Source organism: Onychostoma macrolepis, chromosome 05, assembly GCF_012432095.1.
Source record: "Onychostoma macrolepis isolate SWU-2019 chromosome 05, ASM1243209v1, whole genome shotgun sequence".
NCBI classification, from domain to species: Eukaryota; Metazoa; Chordata; class Actinopteri; order Cypriniformes; family Cyprinidae; genus Onychostoma; species Onychostoma macrolepis.
In genome coordinates this window covers 19,256,785-19,274,569 of record NC_081159.1, presented here as the reverse complement: position 1 = coordinate 19,274,569, position 17,785 = coordinate 19,256,785, and the positions used below count along the sequence as shown (strand labels likewise).

Below are 17,785 nucleotides of genomic sequence, written 5' to 3'. Positions count from 1 at the left end.
GACTTTTTGTAATGCATTGCTGTTTTTTTCCCCTGACAATTCAAAGCATTTCTCAGATCTCTTCAGTATTTGACGGTAAAAAGACAATGATCACTTTCATATTTCATGTGAAAGTGTCAAGTGAGGTTGCCAGCACTAGACAGGAAAGAGGTTCTCACACAAGCACCTGTTTTGATTATATGTTATTTGATTAGGGGGTCTTCCCCACCACAAGCTGCCTTTAAAAAACTGTGTGACCCACTACCCTCTTTTTTCTGTTTCATGAAAAGATGTGCCACTCCCTTGGTTTGCTAGTAAGCAGGCACCGCTACAAAACCCCCATCTGTGTTTCTACAGAAATCAGCTTTTCAGACATCAGGAAGTTTGATGCAGTGTCTCATATCAAATATCACCGGAGTTGTTTGCTACAGATGTTTTTCAGCTTCAGGACAGAAGTTTCCAGGGCCATTCAGCTGCTAGAGATCATTATGAATAATATGCTGATTAAAGAGGTTTAAAAAGTCCTGCCATTAGACTTAGAACTAGTGGAAATGATGTAATGTTAGAGTTTGGTGGATCTGCATGATTAGTAAGAGGGCAGGACAGCCCAGACAAAACTTATCAGTGTAGACATTGACGATCTGTCTGATTTGAACTGTGCATTGTTTTTGGTATGCTCCAAACACTTATATTTTTATGGTCTCTGAATAAAGGTTGCTTCCCAAAGAGAAGGATGCATCTTATTGAGTCTGCATCCTTCCTAGTCCAGATCTTCTGAGGCTTGTAGGCTAGAGTCTCCCACAACAGATGCTTAAATAAGATGGACTAGCAAGTGTGTATGGCTATGTGAGGGTGGTTTCCCTACAGTGGTTCAGGCTGTAGGACTGCCGAATGACTAAAGAAACATTATCAGCATGATGGTATAAAACTGTAAATTTCTTGTCTTTTACCACCCACTGCCACTTATACCAATGACGGAAATAAGCGCAGTTAGAATAGCTAAATATATGGAAGAGCGTTGCTATTAAGTGACTATATTGTATTGCAATATGTATAAGCTCCAGCAAAGAAAAAGAGACAGAGCAACAGTTGCAATCTTCTTTTATCCCTTCCTTGACCATGTGACTAAAACCCAAATGTGAGACATTCAAACTGACCAATCAGCAGATTACAGCTTCACCCACTGGGCAAAAGGTGTGACAATTAGAAGACCCCCGATGTATACACATGTTGGCCTACAGGCCTTGATCGATATCAGCACTTCTGTGCCTTCAGGAATGCCAAATGGCCCTTTTGTTACTCAAGATAGGTTTGGGACAGGAAAGCAGAAGTCTTGATTATTTTTGACCCTACAGCTACATCATAAAGGTTTCCTCCCCTGTGCTTATGCCGTGAAAATACTTTTAAAATTGTCATTTGAAAAATACTTTATAATAACAATCTTTATATTAAATAGTTTTTTATTAAAACAATACAGTGAATGACAATCGTCTGTGGTCTCCCAATGGTTTACATTTATGTACAGTTTAGCTTTTTTTTTTCCCATTTGTTTTTCAAATTTTTCCCCATTTTTTTTTTTTTTTTTTTGCTCTTGCATTAATGAAATTTCTGCAGCATTCTTTGACACTTTTGGCACTGCTAACATTCTGATATGTAGTGTTGTGCCGGGAAGGACCTCCACTGATTCAGTATGACAATACATCTAAATATTTAATTGAGATTGCTTTTTCCAATTGAATATTGTAATAGCATAATAAAACATGTTTAACAAAATGGTGTTGGGGGGATGCTGATAAAGCATTTTTTTTTCTTGTCCCTGTTTTTCCTGAAAACGTTGCCATGCACAACTTGACCTATAATGAATCTTCCTACTTCTATTTCTACAGAAGCGTGTGACTAGGGCAAAGTGCCTGAGATGGCAATTTTTTTTTTTTTTTTTACTGAAATCACCCACTCACAACATCTAATTAATAAATCAGACAAAACATTTAACATTAATTATTTATACCATGTGTCCTTAGTGGTTATGTAGTTTTGCATGTTCTTTGGTGTGATATGGCATTATGATATTACTATTATGATAAAATATGACTGTTGATTTTGTTGTTATTTAAAGTGTCAGCAATATACTCAATGGAAAGAAAGGAAGAAGCACTTTTGAATGTCCATGTGTGTAACTTTGTGACATTTGTACACAGCGTAAGAGCAAGAACAGAATTTATTTTTGTTTCGTTTATTTTGAATGCAATACTGGGTTCATATAAATAAATATCAAAATACATACATACATTCATAATCACGACATTCACAGAAAGCATTCATGAAATGTACAGACCACAGTCCGTTAATTATAGGGGGAATGGCTTGAGATTCACTCACATGGACACAAACATACACTCATACCTTGTGACAGGGGAGACGGCTAGCCAGTTTTTTTCCCCTTTCTGATGTGGTGAAATGAATGCGTCATTATGAGCTGATATCAGTCTCTTGCACTTCCTGTCTTCTAAAATGGTCTCAACTGAAGGCGATGTCTCAGACATATACATTTTACTAGGTTATTCAGGTCATGCTATAGATGTTAGCATTGACCACAAAAGCCAATATGGCTAACGTGTGACATCACAGGTAATCATTGCAAATTTCCTTGTAATCAAAACAACTGCCTGTGATGACATATATAACATAGTTTACAGCTAAATCAAATTAAAATATTTTTACTGTCAAATAATTCAAGGAACCACAACAGTCTATGACAGCCAAATAACATAAACCACTCTTGTCCATTTGAGGAAAACCCCCCCAAAAAACATCAATTTGTATAACTTCACTTTTTGCCCACATACAGTATATGGATATGACAGTTAGGACAAAAATAAATTATATTAATAAATATATCAACAAAAACATACTCTGGGCATCTCTTCAACAGTTATAGATGTACAAAAATAAATATTAATAAATTACGTCAATATTGTTTTATGTCAAGAACCATTTTTGGTCCTCTTTCTGCACATTTTCCCCTTAAGAGACTTCTGTTCTTGAACTGCTTGACCAAGGAGCTCCTGAAGCCGAGACAGGACAATGCATCCATAGGCTTTCTGCTGGAAAATATTTTGCGCAGGGGGAATTCCCGTTGGCCTTTCAGCTGGCTCAGGAATGGGTATATTTGGCTGCAGGATTTGTAAGATACAGTTCACCCTCAGAGCAATGTGGCGAACATGTGTAATCATACTGTGAAGCCCCTCCGCCACAGGGTTTGTTGGAGGATTTAAGTCTTTCTGCTGCTCCATCACTGTCTTCATGTGAGGAAGAAACTCTTTCAGGTGGGTATAAACACTCAAGATGCGCTCCGACGTGGTCTGGCCCGAGATGGTTGATACTGGTACATTGTCCATTTGCACATCACAGATCAGGTCTCCAGAATCTCCTTGACTGGCTTTCTGAATGAGAGCAGACAAGAGTCTATAAAAACCCTAGTTCTTATCAATCAATCTTGATTTTAGTTGTTTTGTCATAAGATAAATCATAAAGTCATCTTGAGGCCCCCTAGTGGGCTTGCTTAAGAACCAGTGGCCTAGGCAGAAACTAATTATTGAAAATAAACCCACTCTGTGTCACCTAGCCCTATTCAGTGTCATGACTGTCTTTTGCATAACCCATATTTAACTATTCATCTGAAAGACTCATTTCCACATTTTATGTCTATTCATGTACAGTATACATTGTCAAAGAGCTAAATTTACAGTTCCCACATATTTCTACCCACTCTCAAAACAGCCCAGTTTTGTCAATGGAAGGAATCACCTCACTGTATGTGGAAACCACCCAAGCAACTGTTGACCATATTAGGCTCACATTGTCAGAGCATCTCTTCTTTGTTGTACCAATCACAACTGATTTAGGACCACTGACGTAAATTTCGTTTGCAAGGTTAACAATTATACTTTCAAAAAAGTAACTATAGAAAGAGAGTACTTACATATAATTCTAAGAACTCTGCTGTCCTTTTGCTCATCATCCTAGTGAGCTTCAGACTACGGTGAAGATGCTGGCTGCAGTTCTCATTCTTGCACGACATTGTTGGATGCACAAAAGCAATCAAGATGAGGACAGGGAGGATTATTCCTGAATAATAATAATAATTAAAAAAAATTAAAGTCATGTTTCGCCAAACATATTCATATTTTATGGTGACCCTTTCACAGATGCAGTAGTAGATCTTTAGCTTCACATTCCCTGCTGTCAGAATGACCAGATGTCCATCTTATGAGTGCACATATATATAATCAGTATACATTGTAAATGATCAAATGCAACATACTTTAACAAATATGCATGTTTTGTTTAAGTATATTGTAGTTGGGTTATTAATCAAATCACAGCATTAACAATGTTCCATGTTTGACCATTGTTAAGGATGACTGTAAGCATATTGTTATATGTGTGCAATGTGGATGTAATACTTACTGAATTTTGCTTGTGATCTCTGAGACAGGCAGACCATGTTCCTAACATGACAATTCATTCTCCGTTCACAGACAAAGTTTCAAACTGGTCATGATCACAACTCTGAAAAAGTTTTTAAAGACTGAAACCACACATTTGTCACTGGAAGGAAATGACGCGGCCAGCTTTCTGAGGCAACAAGAGTTCCCAGAATTTTTTTTTTCGTTTGCGTCTTCATTATCACATGTACTATGTGTAATGTTCCCTCCTTCTTTAGTTGCCACCCAGTTTTTGTGTAGCTGTATCTCCTTACGTGATGCAGAGTCTGGATAGGTTGAGCAATTATGTCTATTTGTCATAGCTGATTTACGTTTGATGTCAGACAAGCAAAAATGTCATGAGATTTTACTCTTACCTCTCATATCTTAAAAAGATTTTTGTGTTGCACAATGCCATGTGTATTTGGGATAACATTAAATAAGCAGATTACTTTTATTTATTAACATTTGTAGGCAGATATACCCTTGGATTTTGAGATCAGACTTTTCTGCCATTACATTATGTTTATCATCATGTTCAGTCAATAATATTGCTCTAAATTTGTCAAAACCATGTCAAAAACAACAAAAATTAGAAAAGGAACCACCATCCAGCAACAGCGCTCATCCACCCTTGCTCTGAACTCTATGCCTGTTGGTTGAACAGGAAGTGGTCTTGTAATAGGAAGATAGTTTCTCAACACTAGATTTTCACTGATACCTTTCGATCTTTTGACGCAAAAGCACAAAGTTGGGAATTTCAGCCACCTATCAAGTTCAGACAAGGAAGGAAGATGACAAAGACTTTGCTGAACTTTTACTCAACTTTTGTGTGATGCAATTGCATTTTTGTAGCATGCAGAATGACTGAAGTGGACAAAAACATGCATCTGATATTAACTGAGCTAAGCTTTATTTTGAATCTTTACGACTCAGGCCTACAAGGGAATCCCCAGAGCCAAAAGTTTAGAACTTGCACAAACTTACTATAGTCCTCCAATTAAAGGCTGATCTCACAGCCACATCTGTAAAAATATATTCATACACTTAGGCAAATAAATGTAGTTTCTTGGGTAAGAAGTCTGTTGTTCCTGCATAAGTGTGACACTGATGTGGTAAGTCACAGGGGAAATCAGTGTCTTCTCAGCAAAACACAGGTAAACGTAGTTGTACAAGTACCTGGTACTTTCCACAATTCTTACCAAAAAACATTCACTATAGGTAAAGTGTCATGGGAAGGAGGAGAAACTGGAAGTGTTGGATTTGCCGTGGTTACTGTGGTCACTTTCCCCTGTATCGGTATTGTTGTTTTAACATCCTGGGGTTTGGATGTGGGTGTGGCAGCCCAGTCTTGAGAACAGTATAGAGGCACTTTCTACCAAGACACCCCCTTCTAATGTTTACCAACTCTCGCCAACTCTTTGGAAGTGAGACTGTGTAAATTCAGCAGTATTCGTGCAGACAGGTCTGTTTTTTTATTAGGGACAAAAAAGATCAAAGACAATTTCTCTTAACCTCTAAACCACACAGGAAATGCTTTACTTGACAGTCTTAGGAAATCCCCCAGTCTCCTTCAAGTATTTCTCATAATTGCTTATTTAAGTTTTTCACCTCAACAAAATTACGTAAAATCTGATCTTGTTGCAACGGAGCTAAGAATAATGATAATTTGTAACAAGGGAGCATATAGCTCTCTTACAGTTCAATGAGGGGAATCTTGATATTGTGTAAGAACTGTAAAAATACAACAACAGTTGTCATGTTATCGATTTGTGTATTTAAAAGTGCAACCATTAAAGTTCTAATTGTGTTAACTGACATTTACAGTACAGTATCAAATGTATAATTGAAATGAAAATGTATGAATGAAATATAAATGAGAGGATATTTTATATTTTAGTATTGTATGTAAAATAGCTTAGCTTCCAGAAGACAGAAAATACACTAATTATGAGTGCATCATGATTCTCAAAAGTACTATTGTTTTCTTTACATGTAAAACTTTTTCAAATTAGCACAACAATCAGCAAGTGCACTTTATAGGGCGTAGCGTTGGAAACGTTAAAAGTTTAAGACGCGCACGCGTTCTTTCCCGTTGTAGGCATTGCGTAACTCACTCTATCCCACCGGATCTGTTTGCTTCCTCCTCCTCCTCCTCCTCCTCCTTCTTCTTCTCAGGAAGTGCAGCCGCTAGTCTGAAGAGAGGCTCCGGACTCCCGCTCTCGCCATACCGAGCGTCATCCATCGCGATGCCCGTGAGCGACACACGCCAGTAACAGATGAAGGCTGAAGAGGATGCGCTGGAAGCAGCAGGCTGTATGCGGGCAGCAGGGAGACGCAGCGGCATCATCCTCATCCTCAGCATCAGCAGCAGCAGCAGCAGGGCGCTCGGTTAGCGCCCACCCCCACTCACTTCGTCTTTTCCTCCCCCCCTGCAGAAGCATGCTTGCGTGAGGGATGAGGCTGGAGACAGGGACATCAGGCCAGAGCTGCGGCCTTCTTCTTTTCACAAGAGCCGGGCTCGCCATCATCGCAGCAGCAGCATTCGCCAACGCTTTGCCATCATCACACCAGCATCTTTGGTAGGCAGCCTATCTCTCCTCTTCCGCTCGCCGTTTTTGCATAAGAAATGCAGGCCTGCCATGGTCATCCACTCAACCCCACATCAGTAGCCATGGCAACCACATCCTGTTAATAAGCGCTTTTTCATCCCCCCCATGTCTTTCTGTCTCCGGAGTGCAGGCTTATTTTACGCTTCATTTTTGTTGTAGTAAAGATATTCATTTTGTTGGGATTCGGAGCTCTTTTCTGGAGCTGTACATGATGTACAGTGTTTTCTCTCTCTCTCCTCATATAGATCATTTGTAGAATGCAAACTAAGGAAGACGTTTTTCACACACACACACACACACACACACACACACACACACACACATATATAGAGAGAGTTTCAGTTAATCATTAAAACAGCATATTTGCATTTTGATTCAGTCAGTGACACTATTATGGCCATTATATTTCACTCAGGCACAGTGTGTTCAACCCATCAAGATAAAGCTGATTAGCTATGAAATTATATTTTTTCTTCAATGTAAAATGATGTAAAATGAAGCTAAATGCTAATACAAAACAGATGCCCATGGTAAAAAATAACGAGGTCTTCCCCATTTGTGAGATCTACCCTGACATGGCCTCTGTAGCTGTTTAATACCTGTTTTGCTCAATGAAATGTGTAAGGCAGGCTTCATAATATCTGGTAGCTGACATGTGCTGAAATGTAACATCTAAAATGACTTTATTATTATTATTATTATTATTTTGAAAATCTGTATGCAAGCAGTTTTTATGATCTCATATTAAATGACAAACTACATGGAATATTTTTAATTTCTAAATGAATTTACCACACCACAGGATCATTTATAATGAACCAATCATAATTATAATATGATTATAGTGAAACACCAAACAGGGAAATCACAATATATTGTTTACTTTTCTTTATGCATGCATATCAGTTTTAACCTAAAATTTTTATATTGATAAACACATTATGCATAACATTTCATGTATTCAATAGCGCCTGTTGTCCAAAGTTTTATACATAGATATTTCTTAAAAACATGGATTTAAAAAAAAATCAATCCGTTCTGTGACATCATGCTAGTTGTGAACAAAAAACATTTTCAAAAAAGTATTGAAACTGAAAACATTTTATAAAAAATTTAAAGGCCTAGTATATCAAACAATGCAGATCATTATATACATAATCTCTCTACATAATACACTCATTTTCACTGGTTATATAATAATAAATGATATATGGTTGCATATTTTTACAATTAAAAAATTCTGAATAAATAGTAATATTAAAGAAATGACAAGAAAGTCACTTACTTTACAGAACTGGTCATTATAAGGTTAAAGAACACTTCTAACTTACAGTTATCTAAAGAGCTTACAATTCATCTTATGGTTTAAAAGTTGAAAAGAGAACATAAACACTAATTTTCTCGCTTGCCTTACTTGACCTTTGACCCCCAACACACTGTGTTTGCAGGTCAGTGAGCAGATCCAGGAGCATGAGCAGGAAGTTGTGCCGCGCGAGCAGATGTCAGGGTATAAGCGCATGCGGCGGCAGCACCAGAAGCAGCTGATCGCCCTGGAGAACAGGCTAAAGGCCGAGATGGATGAGCACAAGCTCCGGCTGCAGAAGGAAGTGGAAACCCAGGCCAATAACACCTACATTGAACTGGAGCGGCTGGCCAAGAAGCAAGCGGCACAACTGGACAAGGAGGTGTGCGCTCCTACTTTACACTTTGTGGACAGGGTCATGAAAAGTTTACAGGATGTCACATTTTTGTCTGCAAGTCGATATATATGGTGAACAAGCCATGGGGTCCAGAGGCATTAAAACCCTGGAATGCAAAATCTAATTTCAACTTGGAAATTTAACATTTTGAAAAATGTAGAACAATGAGATGTTATGAATTAAAGTTATTATGAAATATTTAACTGTTTCCAGAATTTAGTGATATCAAACAATCACATGAACCCCTTTGTACAGGCAGTCAGATGTTCTTGCTTCCGTCTCAAATCATGTTGGAGAACATGAACATAAGGTTTACACAAACTTGTGTAGTTCATGCAGCTTGAGTACTGCTTAAAACAAAAGGTGAAAGAAGTTCTGCAGTTTGAATGTATTTTCATAAATTGTAATAACTAAAATAAATACAGATTTTCACTAGTAGTCTTTTAATGAAATGACTCAAATCACCATGACGACAAAATATTGTGAGTTTACTAATGCATAGCTGACCACAGTGAAATTTTGTGATACTTATCCTCCTTTGGGCCTAGATGATTAATTTGTAAGTGGTTAATGCTGCAAAACCAGATGCTATTTCTTTTGTCTCTCAAAGTTGAAAGCCTCGGCAGCTGAGGAAAAAAGAATCCAGCAACAGATCTTGGTCCAGCAGAAGAAGGAACTGACCACCTTCTTGGACACACAGAAAAAGCAGTACAGACTATGCAGAGAAAGAATGAAAGAGGTGAGATCAGTACAGTCAATACATTCACAGAACACAGTACAAACCCAAGACCCCACTCTTCAGGGCCCAATGAGAATTTTTAGTGGGCCTTCTTTGTCACAGTGCCCTTAACAACATCAGACTAATTTTTCATATTACCTATAAATGGCTATATTCTATTTTTGCAGTAAAAATCATGTAATTTGTTCTACATACAATAGGAAATGAATGAAGACTCCGATACACCAAAAGAGGAGAAACAGGAGCGCTTGTCACGGCATAAGGAAACAATGCAGCGCTCCCAGGCTGAGGAGGAGGCCCAGCTTTTGAACCAGCAAAGACTGGTTTACGAAAGGAGCTGCCGTGCTCTAAAAAGAAGAAGCCTTATCAAGAAGCATGAGTTTGAGCAAGAGCAAATGCGGGAGGCAAGAAATAATATGATTCACAACAAAGAATGTCTCAAGCACATTGTTTTGTTCTTATAAATTTTGAGATTTTGACCTCTGAGTGATATCCAGGTTATTGTTTGAAGAAAAATATACATATATATACTTCCGTTCAAAAGTTTGGGTGTATGTTACTTGTGTTTGCTATTTTAATACATTTTAAAATGTAATTTATTCCTGTGATGGCAGAGCTGAATTTTCAGCAGCCATTTCTCCAGTCTTCAGTGTCACATGATCCTTCAGAAATCATTCTAATATGCTGATTTGGTGCTTAAGTAACATTTCTTATTATTATCAAAACTGAAAATTAAGTTTGCTGCTTAAAATGTTTGTTAAACTGTGTTTCTGTAGAATATTTTCTCAGGATTCATAAATGAATGGAAAGTTAAAGAGAACATTTGAAACAAATCTTGTGTGACATTTTGACAGTAAAGCCTTTACCATTACTTTGAAGTAAATTAACGCATCCTTGCTGAACAAAAGTATTAATTTCTTTCAAAAACAAATCTCGCTGACCCCAAACTGTTGAAAGGTAGTGTGTGTATATAATATATAGTGATATATGGTGTTGTTGATCACTGTATCTTCTGCTATTTCAAGTCTGAAATCTGTTTACAAAAAAACCCAACAAAAACACAAAGCTCTTTTTAAAAACCTTATCCTTTTTTTAAAAATATTAATCATAAATGACTTGCTCTTTGTGTTAAAGGAGCTTAACAAGAAGAAGACACAAAAAGAAATGGAGCATGCATTGATGATCAGGCAGGATGAGTCCACCCAAGAGCTGGAACAACGGCAACTACAAACCTTACAAAGGCTACGCTTTGAGCTGATGCGCCACCAGCATCAAACTGAGTTGGAGAACCAGGAGGAGTACAACAGTCGACGCCAGAGGGAGCTTCACAGGAAGCATGCACTGGAACGCCGACAGCAGCCCAGGAACCTTAAGGTAAACTGCACAAATTGTAATAGTAGGTAGAACTAACGTAAAATATAAAGGAAAGAATATGGACATGAAAAAGAGATAATAGAAAAGCCAAAAGCACAATTGTATTTAGCCTTTGTATGATTCATTAATCTCCTCTCATTACAGACATTGGAAATGCAGATCAAAAAGCAATTCCAAGATACGTGTAAGGTGCAAAATAAGCAGTACAAAGCTCTGAGGAACCATCAGCTGGAGGTCTCCCCCAAGAGTGACCACAAAGCCATCCTGAAGTCTCTGAAGGAGGAACAGACCCGCAAGCTCGCACAGCTGGCAGAACAATATGAGCAAAGCATTAATGAGATGATGGCCTCTCAATCGGTAAAGTACACAGTCACCAGAGGAAAACATCCTTTTAATATTGAAACCACACACTTTGTGCTTGTATAGGTTATAAACCCGAATCTTAGACCCTTAACCTGATGAATGTGTTGAAACATACAGTACTCGCTGAGTATGTTAGTTTAGGGTTTACATACACACACACACACACACACACACACACGCACACACACACAAAAAATCACATTGCTTCTTTGGAAGTGGAGAGAACCTGATACAATAGAAATTGTTTTCATATTCAGTCAGAAGGTCTTTTCTCACAATTCTCTTACCAGTGAGAAGCAGCAGCTACTGGCCAAGACTGTTTGTGAGGTTTCCCTCTAGTGGCTATGGAGGGAAATGAATTTCCACAACCAAGGCAAAAAAATCTACTTACACGACCAGTTTTCCAAATGAAAACTGATCTTACTGTTAAGTGTTATATTGCTGCTTATATGTGCAATATTGTTTTTAATCAATGTTAACTACTATAGAAGACGACTCATTACTCAATACTATCTATGATTTAGCTACTATTAAAGTTTTTGTTATTTCAAATTTGACTTTATTTCTAAATTTTCATTTCAATTTTAATTAATGTTTTAGTCATTTTGTTGCATTTAATTTATTTAGTTTTAGTTATTGTAGTTCTCTAGCTGAAAGAAAATGTTTTTTTGTTTTTTTTAATTTCAGTTAATGTTTATTTTATTTCAAGTAATGAAAATGATTTTTTAATTAGCTTACAATAAAATAAACCCAATCAGATAATAATTGCAGCATGAAACTCTCTCAGTTACGTTTAGATGAAGAGCAGGAGGCTGAATGTCAGGCTTTAAGGCAGCAGCTGCATCAGGAGATGGAGCTCCTCGATGCCTACCAGAACAAAACGAAGGCGCAGATGGAGGCCCAACATGAGCGTGAGGTGCAGAAGTTAGAACAGAAGGCGTCCTTGCGCCGGGCTCACTTGGAACAGAAGGTGAGCTGTTTTCTTTTTTTTTCTTTTTTTATAGTAAATTCATAGGATAGGTAAATAAATCACACCTGCAATACCTAGCAAACAGTCTGCCAACACCTCTGCCCACAGATTGAAGAAGAGCTGGCCTCACTTCATAAGGAACGAACTGAAAAAATCAAGCATTTATTTGAGCGTCAGGAGCGAGAACTGGAGATGTTTGATATTGAGAGCGCGCGGCTAGGATTCGGAAGCTTGGCCTCATTTGACTTTCCCAAGGATGAGGCCAGATGATCCAACAGAGGTCTAAGGGACTGTTCAACACTGATGTCCTTGGACACATAGTGCCTGCACTGTCCCTGATTGTTGGATTTACCAAGATCACCCAAACAGTGACAATGCTGGATCAATATCTTATAACTCATATCGGCTGTGAGAACTTTGCTGAGATTCTGAGAGGAGAAACTAAACAGCCACAGACACAAAAGTGGTTTGGTGTTGCATCACTGAGCTCATAAACCAAGAAGAAATATCTAGACAAACTGACCTTTTCTCCATGCCATTGTCCCACTTTTGGTATTAAATTAGTAATTCAGGATATTTTATTACAAGTAAGCACTTTGATATGTTAAGTATGATCCCATCATGTAAGGTGGATATGAAGTGTGAAATGCCTTTGGTGTCATCAAAGGACATTGCGACTGTAGAATGTGTCCTGCGTCTTCACCGTGGCTATTAGCTGTTTTGTATGTATCACAGAGAATGTGACAACCGTTGATGAAAACTTTACGCAGAAGCAGATTTTGAAGCAGTGTCTGATTTTAAAATATGGTGAATACATTAAGAGCATTTAATTAAGTTCATATTGTGGAACCCACGCTTTATTTCTTTTTTACTTAGAAAAAGGTCAAAAAAGATCAAAAAACAAAAAATGTATTTATTGTTCAGTATCCTAAATTAATTGGCATTAGTTTTATCAGGATGTGGATTTATTACATTGAATCAGTTCTGTCAGAGTTACTGGTATTATTGCATGCACTTTAAAAGACAAATTCAGGTTGTGAAGTGGAGCATGAATCTGTCAGAGATTTTAGCCGTGTACAAATAAAAGTGGTCATAGCAGTTTTGTTTTCATGGCTATTGATACTGAACATAAGCTTTATCTTTGATATAAATACCCGCCAAATTGCCAAATGCCTTTAAGTTATGTTGATGAATGTTTTTGTTTTCCTTATTTTGCACAATTTGTTAAATTGTGATTCATTCAATGTGGACTTATCACTGCTCTTGTACAGGGAAAATGTTGCAATTTGTGTTGTACAAATTTTATATAAATATTTGTAAATGATAACCTAAATAGGGTTTACATATGTATTGATCAATCATTGCCAACAAAGATCTATGGAACTCTTGTTCAGAGAAGGCAGAGGAATGCAAACTTATTTTTGTAAGTAAAATAGAAAGTAACTTATATTCTCGTGCATCACGTGACAGCCTACATGTCTGGTGGAGCTATAATGCGAAAATCTCTGTGTAACAGAGTTCATGGCTTGCTGTCATTTAAGAAAGACACCACTCCAGCAACTAGTAGAAGGGGTTCAGTTCGATTTTTATTTCACAACAACATGTACTTTATAGGCAGATTTGTAGTGTGTAATAAAAGATACTTTGGGCCTGACCAACTACTATCTTTTATAAACTCTCGACCTTTACCCTCATTATTCATGAGTGTCTCAAAATGTTTTATCATCGGGATGGTTTCCTGTTACTGTCATTTAAGGCCTCTTCTCCAACAAAGCCATTGTTTAAACTGCTGTGATGTTTTAACAAATAAACACAATGAAGTTTTGATTGGCTAATGCCATGCTGAGATATATTGAGCAGTTTCTTAAAAGTTATAGACTGAGGCCAAGGCTATTTATTTATTAATTTATTGCAGTTGCTGATGTTAATTAAACAAAAGATCTGCCTTTCTGTGTGTTTTCTAGTGTATGCTATTCAGTAGTACAGTTCATTTTGCCCTTAAGCAACTGTAAATATGATAAAAGATGTTGTTTATTTGATATCCTATCCTCTCCATGTCAGTTCAAGGTACTTATGGCTTCCCATCCTGGTCAGATAAGCACCTTTGATTTACCTTTTAGCACTTTTTCCTCCCTCATCTCAGCCCCTTTATGTAATATGTTTAGTGTATAGTTAAAGTTTGTTAGTTTGTAAATGTAAAAAAACCTAGAAAATAAGGAAAACTGTAATACAGAACCTAGTAGGGCTATTGTTTATATTATATACACTTACAAGTTGTTTTGGAAAAATAATGTGAACATCTGGGAAATATTGTGGGTAGTATTTCATTATCAAGGTGTTTAACCACCATTTGTCCTTAATACAACTTCCAAAGTTCTTAGAATAGATTCACACGACTTTTAAACAGTCTCCAGTAGAATGTTGTCTATCAGAAAATCTGCTAATTGCTTTAGAGATGCTGAAGGAGAGAACAAGCTTCTTACTGTTCTCTCCAAAACTGCCCACAGAGATTTGCCTCTTTGTCGCCATCTCTGTTTGAAAACCTGGAATTGCAGTTTTTTGCGGAATTATCTTCCTTGCGTGGGGTTGTGAGTCGACATGGCTCCAGCGCAGATGAATCTAATGTTTTGAAGAGTATGTGTGGCAGTCAGTCACCGCACCGGTGTGGATATTTACTGTACTTCGCAATCACAGATTCTAGCCTACGTTTTGGAATATATGACCAAATATTGCCATCAAGTAAGTAACATGTCTGCCACATTTGTTCTGACCAACTGAGGGAAAAAAAATTACCATAAATTGTGCTACCAATGGTGATTTAATCTATAAAGTTTGATTAGCTCATATCACATTAAACCGTGTAAATTATTATTATTGTTATACTTTGTTCTCAACTTATTAATGTTAACAACATCAGCATTGCGTGACTATGAGTATAGTGTGTATTAGCGTGTAGATTGCAATTTCTGTACAGTCTATTCTAATTGTCATGCCACTCGAATTTCGTATTAAGAAATTCTTTTAACCCAAAAAGCAAACAATGCTCCCTTCGAACTGGTTTTCATTAAAATACAAATCTTGTGTAATCCCAGGGGGGCAGTTCTCCTCTGGCCAGACGAAACCTGCAGTTCAAAAGTTCTATTTCTATTTTTATTTTGTTGCAGTTTCTAACAATAATAGTATTATGTAGTTAGGTATTTTATTATATTTTTAGTTATTTAGTTATATTTTTTAGTTTTATTGTATTTTAATCGAGGTCTTCACTGGGGATATGTCTCTGGGGCTCATCTGGGTGTTCTGGTCTCCGCTGACGATCAGGGCTGTCGACATCATCTCTTGGTGCTGATCCACCATCTGATCGGATATGGACTGAGAAACAGAATAGGAAAGAAACAGACAAATATTAGCATAGATGCCATTCTACTTACGATGTAACGAGTACATCGTGTGTTATGGGGAGTGTTCCCGGTTCCGGTTGATCTAATTAACAATCCTTTAACGGATTTGAATAATAGAAGCGTATTAGTGTGTTATGTGTAAGCCAGGCTAAAGAGATGGGTCTTTAATCTAGATTTAAACTGACAGAGTGTGTCTGCCTCCCGAACAGTGTTAGGTAGACTGTTCCAGAGTTTGGGTGCTAAATAGGAAAAGGATCTGCTGCCCGCAGTCGATTTTGATATTCTAGGTATCATCAAACGGCCAGAGTTTTGAGAACGCAGTGGACGTGGAGGACTATAATATGATAAGAGCTCGCTGATTTATCAGTAGAACTAATAAAGAGATACAACCACGATCAGATGATAGAAGTAGGTCATTTGTAACTCTAATGAGAGCAGTCTCAGTACTATGATACGGTCTAAATCCTGACCGGAATTCCTCACAGATACCATTTTTCTCTAAGAAGGAATATAATTGTGAGGATACTACCTTTTCTAGTATCTTTGACAGAAAAGGGAGATTTGAGATCGGTCTGTAATTAACTAGATCTTTGGGGTCAAGTTGTGTTTTTTTAATGAGAGGCTTAATAACAGCCAATTTGAAGGTTTTGGGGACATATCCTAATGAGAATGATGAATTAATAATAGCCAAAAGAGGATCTATGACTTCTGGAAGCAGCTCTTTTAGTAGTTTAGATGAGATAGGGTCTAACATACATGTTGTTGGTTTAGATGATTTAACAAGTTTATACAATTCTTCCTCTCCTACAGTAGAGAATGAGTGGAATTGTTCCTCAGGGGGTCTATAGTGCGCTATCTGATGCGATACTGTAGCTGACGGCTGCATGGTTACAATTTTATCTCTGATAGTATCGATCTTGGAAGTAAAGTAGTTCATAAAGTCATTACTGCTATGCTCTTGGGAAATGCCAACACCTGTTGATGCTTTATTTTTCGTTAATTTAGTCACTGTATGGAATAAATACCGAGGGTTATGTTTGTTTTCTTCTAGAAGAGACGAAAAGTAATCAGATCTAGCAGTTTTTAATGCTTTTCTGTAGGATAGGGTACTTTACCGCCAAGCTAAACGAAATACCTCTAGTTTTGTTTTCCTCCAGCTGCACTCCATTTTCCGGGCTGCTCTCTTTAGGGCGCGCGTGTGCTCATTATACCACGGTGTTGGACTCTTATCCTTAATCTTCCTTAAGCGTAAAGGAGCAACCATATCTAAAGTGCTAGAAAAGAGAGAGTCCATAGTTTCTGTTACAACATCAAGTTGTTCTGAGCTGTTGGATATGCTGAGGAACTGAGATAAGTCAGGAAGATTATTTATAAAGCAGTCTTTTGTGGTAGAGGTAATGGTTCTACCATATTTGTAACAAGGAGTTGGCTTTACAGCTTTAGCTATATGGAATATACAGGAGACTAGATAATGATCTGAGATATCATCACTCTGCTGCCAAATTTCAATGCCACTGACATCAATTCCATGTGACAGTATGATTTCAACAATGGGTAGGTCCTGACACGTGTTGTTTAACACCAATAGAGTTTAGAATGTCTATAAATGTTGATCCCAACTAATCTTTTTCATTATTAACATGGATATTAAAATCACCAACAATTAGGACTTTATCTGCAGCCAGCACTAACTCTGATAGAAAATCAGCAAATTCTTTAATAAAGTCTGTATGGTGCCCTGGTGGCCTGTACAAACATCACAGGGGATTTATCATTAACACTTGTTTCTTTGGATAACGTTATATGAAGCACCATTACTTTGAACAAATTATACTTGAAACCCGACCTCTGAGAGATACTGAAAATATTGCTATAAATTGTAGCAACACCTCCCCCTTTACCTTTTGGATGCGGTTCATGTTTGTAACAGTAATCTTGGGGTGTAGACTCGTTTAAAGTAATGTAATCATCTTGTTTTAGCCAGGTTTCTGTCAGATAAAGCACATCTAGTTTATGGTCAGTGAAAATATCATTTACGAAAAGTGCTTTTGAAGAAAGGGATCTAATATTCAATAAGCCAAGCTTTATCATGTGTTTATCTGTATTATATAGTTTTTTTTATTTGTTGAACATCAATTAAATTGTTACTATTACTTTGGTTTG

General features: G+C 37.3%; 2 protein-coding genes across 3 annotated transcripts; one reads left to right on the top strand and one right to left on the bottom strand.

Moving 5' to 3' along the window:
* Positions 1-2,201: 2,201 nt before the first annotated feature.
* m17 (IL-6 subfamily cytokine M17) lies at positions 2,202-6,702 on the bottom strand. 2 transcript variants are annotated; one of them, XM_058776224.1, is made up of 3 exons: positions 6,584-6,702; positions 3,962-4,107; positions 2,202-3,422 (listed from the first exon to the last, which is right to left on the bottom strand). In XM_058776224.1, exons 2-3 carry the CDS (start codon positions 4,058-4,060, stop codon positions 2,964-2,966), a joined length of 558 nt encoding a protein of 185 aa, XP_058632207.1. In that variant the 5' UTR covers positions 4,061-4,107; positions 6,584-6,702; the 3' UTR covers positions 2,202-2,963. The 2 variants fall into 2 exon arrangements, with proteins under 2 accessions (XP_058632207.1, XP_058632206.1); XM_058776223.1 differs by lacking the exon at positions 6,584-6,702 and adding an exon at positions 4,450-6,539.
* A 220-nt stretch (positions 6,703-6,922) lies between these two features.
* Positions 6,923-13,878, top strand: taok3b (TAO kinase 3b). The gene is made up of 8 exons (XM_058776203.1): positions 6,923-7,048; positions 8,527-8,763; positions 9,389-9,517; positions 9,718-9,921; positions 10,652-10,891; positions 11,036-11,248; positions 12,042-12,224; positions 12,333-13,878. Exons 2-8 carry the CDS (start codon positions 8,578-8,580, stop codon positions 12,492-12,494), a joined length of 1,317 nt encoding a protein of 438 aa, XP_058632186.1. The 5' UTR covers positions 6,923-7,048; positions 8,527-8,577; the 3' UTR covers positions 12,495-13,878.
* Positions 13,879-17,785: the final 3,907 nt, after the last annotated feature.

Coding starts and splice junctions, on each gene's coding strand:
- m17 (XM_058776223.1), bottom strand. CDS start 4,507: ATGAATTGTCATGTTAGGAACATGGTCTGCCTGTCTCAGAGATCACAA. Junction 4,108..4,449: donor GAGATCACAAGCAAAATTCA/GTAAGTATTACA, acceptor ATTATTATTCAG/GAATAATCCTCCCTGTCCTC. Junction 3,423..3,961: donor CAGAGTTCTTAGAATTATAT/GTAAGTACTCTC, acceptor GCTCTCATTCAG/AAAGCCAGTCAAGGAGATTC.
- taok3b (XM_058776203.1), top strand. CDS start 8,578: ATGTCAGGGTATAAGCGCATGCGGCGGCAGCACCAGAAGCAGCTGATC. Junction 9,518..9,717: donor GCAGAGAAAGAATGAAAGAG/GTGAGATCAGTA, acceptor TACATACAATAG/GAAATGAATGAAGACTCCGA. Junction 11,249..12,041: donor AGATGATGGCCTCTCAATCG/GTAAAGTACACA, acceptor AAACTCTCTCAG/TTACGTTTAGATGAAGAGCA.